General features: G+C 35.3%; 1 protein-coding gene across 1 annotated transcript in view; it reads right to left on the bottom strand.

Annotated features, from left to right (window-relative positions):
• Window positions 1-253: 253 nt before the first annotated feature.
• LOC148836945 (uncharacterized) overlaps window positions 254-12055 on the bottom strand; it is a 150624-nt gene continuing 138822 nt past the window's right edge. The window contains exon 8 of the mRNA XM_088914217.1: window positions 254-448. Within this exon, the coding sequence (XP_088770343.1) occupies window positions 254-448 (195 nt within the window). The remainder of the gene's footprint in view (window positions 449-12055) is intronic.

The following is a 12055-nucleotide window of genomic DNA, read 5'->3' as shown; positions in this document are numbered from 1 at the left end:
GTAATGGTTTCCCCAGGTCAACATTCAGGCACTTTCGCAAGTCTCCACGAGAAGCATGTGACCTAATTTCTCTGTTCCCAAAACTGATCTTTTCTAGCTAACAGAATTATTTTTGTGCATCTTCCCTATTACTGCGGCCTATTCCTTTCAGTTTGCACACAGAACAGTCTTATAATGTACCGTATGGTGGATGCGGGGATAATATTGCAATGTGCACGTGTGGCAATTACAGAAGTGGTGTCACCCCCCCCCCTTAAATCAAGACAGTGTAACACTCTTCTGTGTTGGAGGACTGTTCTTCGTGTGTGGCAAAGTCATCCACTGTCCCAGGAGTGGCGCTGTACGTGCTCTGAGTTCGCGAGATACTGGGATCAAGTCCCAGCAGGGGCAGTGGAGAGCTTGAGGCTCTGTGCCATTTGCAAAGTCCGAGACCAGATTGGCGTTGCTGCTACAGGCGCATGTCAGAGAGCCCAGTCCATAATCCAGACAAGGGCCAACACACTGCATGGAAAGCCTGTAGGGAGGCAGAACACTCTTGAAAGTCCTGGGAATTGTTGTGTCCCTAACAGTCTCTTTGTTTTATACTGCTCAGTTCCTAGGATGCTCATAGCAGGTGGTACGCTCTTGCCAGGCAGTCATATATAGGTGTCAGAGTGGGATGGATGGCTTTGTGTTTGGCCACCTGTGCTGAAGATGAGAGGGGGTCAGTCTTATGCCCTTGAGTACAGTTCCAAGGATGCACACAGCCGCCCATCTTTATTCCACCAGCCCGACATACATTTCACTCACGCATTGGGATATAAATAGGTCCTGATGCATCATGAAAAAACAGTAGGGCATACTGTAGCTAAGAATATTTTCATTTTTTTTAAAGAATTAAAACCCTGAAATCTGTTTAATGTAGGCAACAATTGACTTCATACAATACATGTTCATAAGAGGTACTATGAGAAAAAAAATCAATTCTTTTACGGTCAGTAAAAAAAAAGATTATTATATGAAATGAAAAATAGGATTCGTTTCTCATCTCTCGCTTTGTAATTTTACATAGTCCACCCTTAGCTTTAAGCACAAACACAACTTTAATTGAAAGAAATAAATCCTTTTTCAGAAGCACTAAGAATAGCGACAATAGGTATGTGCAGTAAATTTATGATTTACAGAGGAGTCCGAAAATATTTTCTCTATCATTTGTTTTATTTACTTAGAATTGCCTGTCTCTTCCCTTAAATTAGTCAAAAAAGAGCATCTATTGTGTAGGCTTGTGAAGGGTTCGAACACAATAGCTTTGTGACACATTAAAAAAATACAAAAACCAAGAAGATGGATTGCACTTAGTTATAGAGTATTTTCTTTCCAGTTAAATACATTACTTCTTGCTACATTAGTGGTTCTGTAGCTCTGGACTTTTTCTACACTGGAGGTTGTAGGATGAGTTTCATGCATGCTCCCCTATTAAAACCAACTAATTTGTCATTCGGAGTCCTGAAGGGACCCCTCTGATTTACTTAGAGCTTTAAAAATAGTAACTTTTAGCAGGTCAACTTTTAGCAGGAAGGATTACTCTATTTTAAGGCACAACCAAACATTTCATGGTTTCCTTCATAAATCTGTTTTCAAAATATAAAAAAGTAGCTTACACTTCTAATTCAAAATTAGATATTCTTATTTTTACTGTGCAATGAGAGAAAGCATTCTATTTGTGTATAGTTTCACTCCAAGTCTCAAGGCCTGTCACTTTCACTTTAACGTAATTTTCTTTCTTAAAAGACATTTGGAAAAATATTTTTTCTAGCATTTTTTTAAATAGAAGTCATTTACAATTGAAATTGAAATTGAAAACAAAATTGTATGTTTGCCCGTTATTAAAATACCTATCAGAGGAGAGTTTATTTTCCTGTTACAGTGCACATGCTCAAAAAGACACAAGATTCTTCTAAATGAATAGAATGAACAGGTCTCACCTTATGTAGATGACTCCATGAAATGCATTACTGGCTAAAGATGAATTTTGTACACCATTAATCATATATTTTCTGCTTTTAAGTCCCTGGTTTTATATCAGATTTAAAACAGAGTGAAATGGGCCTTGGTTCATGGTGAAGTCAAAGAAAATACTAAAGAGTAATAAACATCTATCTCCTCTCTTCTACACCCCAGTACTCACAGATCAGATGACCAGGATAAACCAGAAAAAGGTATCACATTTTATTGCCTGGCATAACAAATGTTCCCCGTCATCGCTATTGCATTTTGGAAATCCAGCTGTTTGCTGGATTTCTGAGGGCCACCCATGCAGTAATGTGTAAAAAGACATTCGCTGCTTCATTTCCTCAGGGTTAACAAAAAAATCCATAACTCAGTTTGTCTGTGGCTTTAGTTCTGGTAGACCCTTTTATTACAAGGTCATATGTATCTTGTCTGCACAGTGCAGGCATTACTGTGCCAGCCTGCACTGTGCAGACAAGATATTCACCATTCACCAGCCTTAATTCTTAGAAACACATTTTCTCCCACCTCATGTATACTGTGTGCTTTAGATGTATTGTCAAGAAAATTAGCAAAGGAGTGCACTCAGTGACTGCAAACCATTGTGAAGGACCAGCTATGATCACGAACTGTGCAGGTTTTCAGAAGAATACATATCAGTACTATGAGTAATATTCAGATTATTGTCATGTTTATTGATTGATACATAAAAAAATCAATTTACAAAATATGACTAGTAGGAAGAATTTTACCAATATTTGTAGCTGTAGCAAGGTCAGTAACCTTTAGACCCTACTTACTGTACAGTAAATCAAGGTTGCATCTCTGAATGCAATGCCATTGTAGGAGAATGCAATTAATTCACAGAATTTCAGGAGACTCTCAGGCCTTTACTTTTCCCTATGCTTACACACATCAACATGCATGTTGGAGACATCCTTAGCCCAAGAGAAAAGTGTGCAACATACAGTATGTATATTTCTCACTGACACCTGAACTACTGCAGAGATCAACCAATGTTGTACTGACCACAGCAAACATGGTCCAGCTGGTGCAGAGAGTGCAGTGGTCAGGTGGTAGGGACTCTAGTCACGAGCGCATGTTCAGGTAAAGCTTGCAGCATTTACAGATTTACATGTTTACATTCACATGCAGAGAGGAAAAGCATATTTGTTGTCTCCCACCAGTTAAGGCATGTTAAAATAAATTACGACGACAACCTGTTCTTGTACTTTTAATTTAATTGGTAGCATAAAATAAAGCATCGTTTAGACTCAAATTAACGGTATTGAGTAGAAGAGCCAAAAGCCCAATTCACAGCTCCCAGCCAGCTCCTTGAGTTAATAACTATTCTGATATGCCAATTAACACATTGATGTTGACTGGGAAATGTATCAAGGAATGATCCATTTTCCCCCCCTGTTTATTTCAGAATCCACATTATCTGATTTTTCATACATTTCAAAAGGAGGTGCCATGCAGAGAGATATTGACTATTTATCTAGTACAGGGTATGATGTAAATGTTGTTCATGCTGCTTTTAATTTTAATAAATCAAGTCCACTAGCCATGGGACAAATGACAGTAATTCTACGCACAGACCAAGTTGTAACTGAGATTGCAAGACTGTAGCTATGCATCTGTTGCAGTTAAACAATGCAGAAATAGTGAACAGTACTGAAGTAAAGTGCTTACAATAGAAGAGACAGTTATTTGCTCTACATACTTTGAACTGTGCATAAAATTGTAAGTTTACATTCCAGATTAGTCTGGCAAGATACTCTAAATAGAGATCAGACATATAATAGTCCAATGAGCTGAATACACTATTAAACTATAGAATATTGTACTGTACTTCAGACTCTGACATGACAATTCTGTTTCATTCTTTTCCCTTCCTCCTTGCAGAAAATGATTAAACAATTCACCCTCCGGCACACAAATAAGGAAAAATAAATCCTACTAAAAGACAAATCGTGTTATATTTAATAAAAAGAACCGAGACGTAAAAACAAAAAAAAACCCTTTCTGTTTATTCAAAGTTTTTCAATAAAAGCACATTTTTAAAATGCCTATTTTTAAAAAATATACTGTATATAAAACAAAAAACATTGTTAAACCCCCAGGAGTACAGCTTCCCTTTCTCATTCTTTAATACTTAATACCAATATTAAACTGGTAAATGCACTGTGCAGTGTCACACATAAAGAATGGCTAATGCCCAGGTATTTTCTCTGCTTCATTTTTACTGCAGTTCTTGCCTCAAGGCTCTGGCAGAGTCCCAGAAATGAGCTGTACTATGGGCTAAAATGTGTTCACTGTCAGAGCAGTATCCAAGGCCTCAGAAGAGAACTGGAGCTGAGAGGCACATCGTTATACTCCCTTTTAGTAAGAGCAGAAAGAGAACAGAAAACAGAGTTTTACAAACTGAGCAATAAACTCTGTGCGAACCTTTCATTTTCATTTTGATCTTCATTCCAAAGGTGTCAAGTGTTACCTGATTTCCATAAATGTGATACAGCTTACACACTTAGCCAAGATGTGCTTTACATACGTTTCTGAGTCAGAGACAAGATTACTGTATTGATATTAGTACTTAGGAATAAAATGGCCCTGTGTCTTTTTTCTTTAAAATCAGACTATAAATAAATATGTAGACTTGAAAACGTACAATACGTGTGCAATGATTTTGTTTCATCCACAACATCAGCATCACTTATACATACATTATCAGTCCATTTACAAGCTGAGATGTCTTTTTTATTATCTGCTTAAGTGGCAATTTATTATCATTAGCATTGAACATTTGGATGCAGGATGCGGAAACATAATAAATATAAGATGAAAAATACAAAGATTGAAGAAGCTGTTTCTGAAAAAGGCTTCATGTGAACACACCATGTTTCTCCATATAACAATGCGGATACAAAAAAGCAAAACAGTGCTAGGAAATATGGTTAAAATGAATGATTTAAAATATGAGACCTTATCTGGGAATTATTTCTTATTTCCCTTATCTAAGACATTTTGTACATGGTTTGTCATCAGTTAGGTTACTGCTTCTCTGAAATGAGACCAAAAAGAACTGATGAGAAGCATAATTCCTGGGATTAAACAAGTGACTTAAACCTAACAATTTAAAATGTCTAAATGGGTTTTAATTGAGAACGTTAATTCGAAGTGTTCAACTAAACCCAATGAACTCCCATCAATACCAACAGTGAGACATGAACCGAAAGACACAAGTAGGAATTATGGAGTGACGTGTCCCAGTGAAATGCATTAAGGACATACTGTACCACTGTAAGTACATTCTTTCAAAACACAGGTCTGTGAAAGCTGGAAGGAGTTTTCCAGACATGTTGCTGAATCTGAAATTCTGATCTCTTTCAAAAAACACCTGGGATGATATCCTGAGATCAATTCGCTACCAGTAAGCACACAAGCTCATTGAGTCCAATGGCCTCTTTGTTTGTGACCTGTCTTCTGTTCTTTTTTCTATTTCTGACAGAGGATTATCTGAGGCTAATTCTTGATTGGATTATCAAAAAAGACAGGACTGGCATTACAATCTGTCTTTAGTGAATCTTTCACTCTCTTCTGTTATTTACTAGCGTGCACCTCTGAGACATACTTCCAGAGGATATTGAACTGAAAACAGGACGGATTGCAAACATCTCTATTCCACTGCAAAATCTGCTACATTTTACATAACTGCAGATAACCACTAGACATTTTTTCCAAAACAAGGTTTAAGTGGAAAGAAAAACTGTTCATTTCATATTTCATTTTCATGCCTATGGAGTCAGTAAGTTGATTAAGCTTTTAAATTAAAATTTTCAGCCCTGAAACAAAATCCTTGGAAAATAACCTTAACAGAAAAACAGAAAAACAATAATTGAAAAAAATCAAAAATTGAAAAAATAAAAGAAAACGAAATGCAGAAACTATGAACTAATTGTTTATGAACGTAATGGTGTGTCACATAATGTTGTTGTGAATCATTAATAAAAATATTTTGCAGATCATTTTTTGAAGCTGAGAAGACAACTGTATTTTTCAGAATTAACATCTAAAGAGAAGTCTCTCCTAAGATATCTACAAATTAAACTTGTGCACTGCTTTGAAAACAATATTTCAAGTGTTTATCACAAGATATGAATTGACACTCCATAGATCCTGTTTCTACAAAGCCATGAAGGGATTCATGATAATCTTTTTTCTATGTGACACATACAGTACATGCCATTTCAGAACTTGTGGAAGAATGAGTGCAATAAGATTCCATTCCCCACATCCTAGCATTTTTCATAGAAATATTGGAATAAGCCTAGCTTTTTTACTGACATCAAGTAAAATTATCTATCTCATCAATAGCTGAGAAGATAGAATGAAAGATTACCAATGAGTTTTAGCATGAAATATTCCTTCATTATGTGATTGTTCTTTCACTGAATTGTACTGTAGATAATTCAATAGAGTGTAACTTGATTATTGAGCTTCAGCAGCCATTACGTATTGGGATTTAATAGGTCATTTGATCACATCTACTGCAATCCACATCGCTGCCGCTATTATGTCAATCTGGAAAATCAATATATGTAAAAAAACATTAATTCCTACGTTTTGTGAATTGTTGCAGAGCACATTGTGCAATGCAATCATGAGACCTCATTTAGTATACTTTGTACAATTTTTATTGTCATGTTACAAAAAATATATTGTGCTCTGGAATTAATTCAAAGGAGAAAAGACAGGAGCATTGCAATGATTTAAAGGAATCTCCTAGACTGATAGGGTAAAAATAATTATTTTCAGTCTTGAACAGAGATGACTACAGTATGACGGGACCTGAATGAAGTATTCAAAAATACTCAAAGGCATTGGCAAAATTAACACACTGAACTTCTTCTTCTTCAATTGTGAATCTTAAGCCAGACGACAAGTGCCAGCTACAGGGATGTGCATTTAAAACTGTGAACAGGAAGCACTTCTTTATACAAACTATACAAACTGTCTAAAATGAGCTACACAGCCATGTTCTTGAAGCTGAGAACCACCAATTTCTTTCAAGAAATGGCAGGAGAAGAACCTCAGATTAATTCACTACTTGCCATCAAATGAGTTACAGTATATGGGCCGATTGGCTTCCTCTCATTTGTAAACTTTCATATATATGTTATATATATACTGTATGTCATATTTTGCATTCTTAAGATTGTTTATGTGAGGTTTTTGAAATATAAATCCCAAGATATCTAGAAAACGTCTCATTTAATTCCTAAACCATGTCATACACTACTTCATATGCTTTTGAAATGAAAACGTCAAATTCCCTCTTCATTTTTTAGATATTCAAAAATATGTTACACAAGTACTTTAGTACTTTACGTTTTTTTCATTTTCGGATATTCACTCAAGATAATTGCTGTGTTGAATATTAGTTGGTTTGTATAAAAGCTCCTGGAAATCTTCTCCCATCAGGACTGTGGAGCCTTTGTTGTACTTGTGCATATTCTTCATGGCCTGCCTGTTCTTCCACATGGGCTCCCAAAAAATCACCCGGGAAAGGTGGTGCAATACGGTATAACAACACAGGCTTGGCTGTCATAATACCCTTCATTCAAGAGTTAATTCCGACAAACATCCATTTCATTTTTGTGTTTGGTTCAAACTATTAAAAAAGTTCTTTTGAATATCTTTATTATTTTCCTAGCAATAAATTGCAAGATTGTGGGTTTAAAACTTAAGGTACAGTAGGTCATTTAAAGAAAATTAGGCCAGCACAATTATAAGAGTCTTGGTACAGCACATGCAGTGAAGCACTCTCGTTGCACAATTATCTAGGTAGTCTATCCTTCCACTAAGCTCATGTTCTTCATTGCATGGAAAAAAATACAGAGAATAACACTAACATCTACAGAAGACTGTTGATGAATGCATGTGATGGTCTTCACAGATGATTCTGCCACAGGAAAAGTTCCTTTTTCGGGAGGGGTGGAGATTATTCTCAAAGACTGATTACAAACCATGAGATAAGAACAGTAAAAAAAAACAAGTGTCCTAATCACGCAGAGAAGCTGAAAATGACAGTAAATATCCCTGTAACTATAGATTGCATGAATCTGCAAGACAATCAGAAGATTGACTGCACACACACACAAGCACGCGCAGAAAAATTCACTCAAATCAAAAAAAGTACTAATCTCGAAATCACGTGTGCTGCTGGCCTTACGTTTCTTTAATAGTTAACCTAATTCCCACCACTAACATCCTCCCTGATGTTCTTCTAGTCCTACATAAATCACAGCTTTTTATATTTGACTGAATATACAGTCTAAAGCCATGACATGGTTTTTAACCACTGTAGTGTTCCATGTTACATTTTTGCAATTACAGATTTACTATGATAAAATCGTAAGAAAATGAAGATGCATGGCATCATTAACCAGATGCTTTACCTCAAAAGTAAATTATGAAAAAAAAGTTTCCTAGAAAGCAGTTAAGCAAGTAAAAATGACTGCATTTTCATTCAACCATATGTTTCAGAAACGATTAAAAATGAACAGGAGAGCCTTTAAAAAAAACTAGAACTAGAAAAAATGTTAACTTCTTTTTTTTTCTCTTCAGAAACGATTAAAAATGAACAGGAGAGCCTTTAAAAAAAACTAGAACTAGAAAAATGTTAACTTCTTTTTTTTTCTCTTCATAAAAAAATAAAACTAATAGTATCAAGTAAATGTATGCATCAAAGTATGCTAAAGTCCTACTTCCCAGATCAAAATATTTTTCACAGTACTAAGTACAGTAAATATCTAGAAGATATTGAAAATTGATAATTGATATCAAACATCAATTAATAATATTTATACATTACAAATAAATTACAAAATTCAAACAGGAGCAGTACATTCTTACAATATATCTACTACAAGCAAAAAAAAAATTAAATCTCTGAAAAACAATTTGATTTTTTTTTTCTGAATCTTTATTATAGACAGTGCCTTGGACAAGTGAAATTGATAAACCATACTGTATATCCAGACACTGTAAAGTAAAACAGCACAATTGAGGAAACGAATCCAACATCTTTTATAAGAGCTGGCTTTTTTAAACCATTTTAGTTTAGTAGATTAGAAATTGCTAGGTATCTTCTAGAGATGTGGAGGCTTTGAAACCAACTAATGGTACTTAAAACACTGCCATGCTTCATCTGAATTGATGTTTTTGCTCTGTTTGATGCAAAGTAATTTTATGAATGTAATTCCAAAACAAATGAGTCTTAAAACCTTGCTGTTGGATAAGACATGTTTTAGCTTGTTTAATATTGGGAATAGTACTACTAAAGAGGGAAACAATTACAATACCTTCAGCTCAATTTTTGTAAAAACAATGAGTTCCATTTACATAATAACTTTGATAAGTGCTTCATACATTGGTTTCTTTTAAATATTACACATTAACCTCATAAAATGGAAAAATGTATCCCCATTTAATGCAGCAGATTCTTTTATATGTGATTACCCTGTAAAAAGCATTGAATCTAGGCAGATCCTATAAATACATTAGAAACAAAATAATAAATCAATGGACTCTTAAAAGGTTCTATGACTTCCATTTTTCATTTTTTCCTTTTACATTGCAACACATTAATCAAAGGAAGTCTAAAGAACAGACACCAGATCTAACTAGTCCTGCTCTACAGATCAAGTACACTGATCTACAAATAAAATTCGCAACACTTTTTTGAAGTTGCAACTTTTCTCTCATCAATGGAAATTGTTCTTGTGGTTTCTTCATTTCAAGAAATTGAAATTGTAATTGTAAGCCTTGCCTTTTCAGCATCTAAGGAAAAACAACAGGAAAGCTGACTTCTGAATCATGAGTCTACTTTTGCACCTGATGACTAGATGGCCAATGTCTACCAACCCACTATTCCTAAATGATCTATAACACTCAGAGGCATCTGCACAAAAGAGGAAAAATTTAGGTTTGACAAATTTAATTGCCCCTTTTATTGAAGTCATTAACGTGCCGCTTTTTAATACCCCAAGGCTTATGGGAACGCTCTCCAGGTTTCCAGATCTCTCTGAAAGAATGACTCCATGAGTATACGATGCCACTTCCACTCTCACTGAAATCGCGGGAATAATTCAAGATTTTAATATTATACATTGATAATATACTTACAGTACCAGCAGTACAGTACCCCACGAATTTGACAGGTGTAAAGCCACAAAATGGTTTGTGCTTGTGCTCATTCTGCTTTACGCAAGCCTCCAAAATTCAGTCTAGACAGGTCATACCCTGAAGTGAAAAACCTAGTGCACCGCTCTCCAGGTTTCCAGATCTCTCTGACATCCCTAAACAAATGTCATACGAGTCCTTGCCTTGTCACATCAAATAGTGTCACATGCATTTAGATGTAACCCAGAATGGAATGAATCAGCACCATGGACAGAACCTACTTCTGTGCTTGGAGCAAAAGGGAAACTTAATATTTTCTTTTAAGTTTTTCTTGCTTACATCATTTCCTTTAAAATAATAACAACAATTTCAGTAAGATGGCTGGTTAAAGAAAAAACAAGGAGGATACAGACAGACGTAAGATACAGGAACAGTTTCTTTATGCTGGCAGACCAATGGCTTTCACCTGTTTCAAGACAGTGTTCAAGTAATGGAAGGCAACATGGAAGAAATGTCTGCTCACTTTAACAGGAATAAGGAATACAGGAGAGAGATGTTCTCTGAGAATTGACCAACTTACAGTCTATATTAGAAAAGGGACAAAACTCAGTGCCTGTAAATCTGTAGGTGTCTACAGCAAACAAAATGACTGCACAATTTAGCAAAACAAGGCTGTTTGTATTTTCTCTTGAATGGCAGTTCCTTTTTTGTGAGCTGTGTTTGGCTATCCTACTCCACTGTGGTGGTGTTTAGTGGTTTGTGTAAACGTTGTCAAAAATACGTTTCCGGAAATTTCTTTCCACCTCCCTATACTGCCAGCAATTTCAATGCAGTCTTAGTTTTGCTGATGAACGCCAGTCCAGCAAGGAAGTTCCCCCTCTGCTTGCATGCACAGCTTGAGTAACACAGGTCTAACCTTAAGCCCCTTTTTCAACACATACAATTATAAATTACAAATAATTATTTTTCTCTACATTAAGGCAACATTTAAAAACTGATAACTATTAATGTTAAGCTCTTCTTCTTCATTAAAGCAACAATTTCAAATGTTTCACATGTTGTGTGCACATAACCCCTGGTATATTAAATAATTCTAATTTATCTCTTCAAAATGGGCAACTAAAATAAAGTTAGAAAGAAGGGGGTTACCATTTTAAGGACAAAGTTTTATTAAAGTCAAAAACATTTGGTTGTCCTACTGTAGGTTTTCCAAGTTTCCATTTTTCCAAAGACAGAAATTGTGAAATCAGGCTGTTACTAAAACAATTAGCTCCTAACCATCAGCTACTGTAGTTGACATATCAGGATGTTTTTAGACAAATGCAGTCATTATTTTGTGTATGCCTATCATATATTGGTACTGTGTATACAAGGTATTCCAATGTCACATTTTCCACTAAGACTCTAGACATTATCTTAACGAAGAGGTCATTCCTTGAAAGACAGATCTTGAAGTTCTGGTCCTTTGATTGTAGTATATTTTGATTATTTTCTCAATAAATGTGGTGACAAGGCTGTTTCTTAAGTTTTTTTCATTTACGTGCTTTTGTTCTTTCTTCACCTTTAAATCACAAAAAAAGTTAATGTGAAACAGTTAACTGTCTTCCTGTGATATGAGCAATACCGATTTTATTACTGAATTTTGACATTTATTGCCTTGACATATGACCGTGCTTCTTGTAAAGAAAAGACTAGCCCAGTGTTTACCACCACTGCTGCAGAATTGTTTTATAAGACTGCCTTCTGCAGATAGCTCATATCTTCAATGTTCTACCTGGGGGAAATGAAACAACAACTCCAAATTAGTAATTTATCAATGTCATAAATTAAACTGTTATTAGAATATTTTCACTCTGCAGAATATTACATTGACAGGTCA

This window comes from Atractosteus spatula, chromosome 4 (assembly GCF_055471065.1).
Source record: "Atractosteus spatula isolate fAtrSpa1 chromosome 4, fAtrSpa1.hap1, whole genome shotgun sequence".
NCBI classification, from domain to species: Eukaryota; Metazoa; Chordata; class Actinopteri; order Semionotiformes; family Lepisosteidae; genus Atractosteus; species Atractosteus spatula.
The sequence above is the reverse complement of the archived record's forward strand: the minus strand, read 5'-3'. Positions and strand labels throughout refer to the sequence as shown.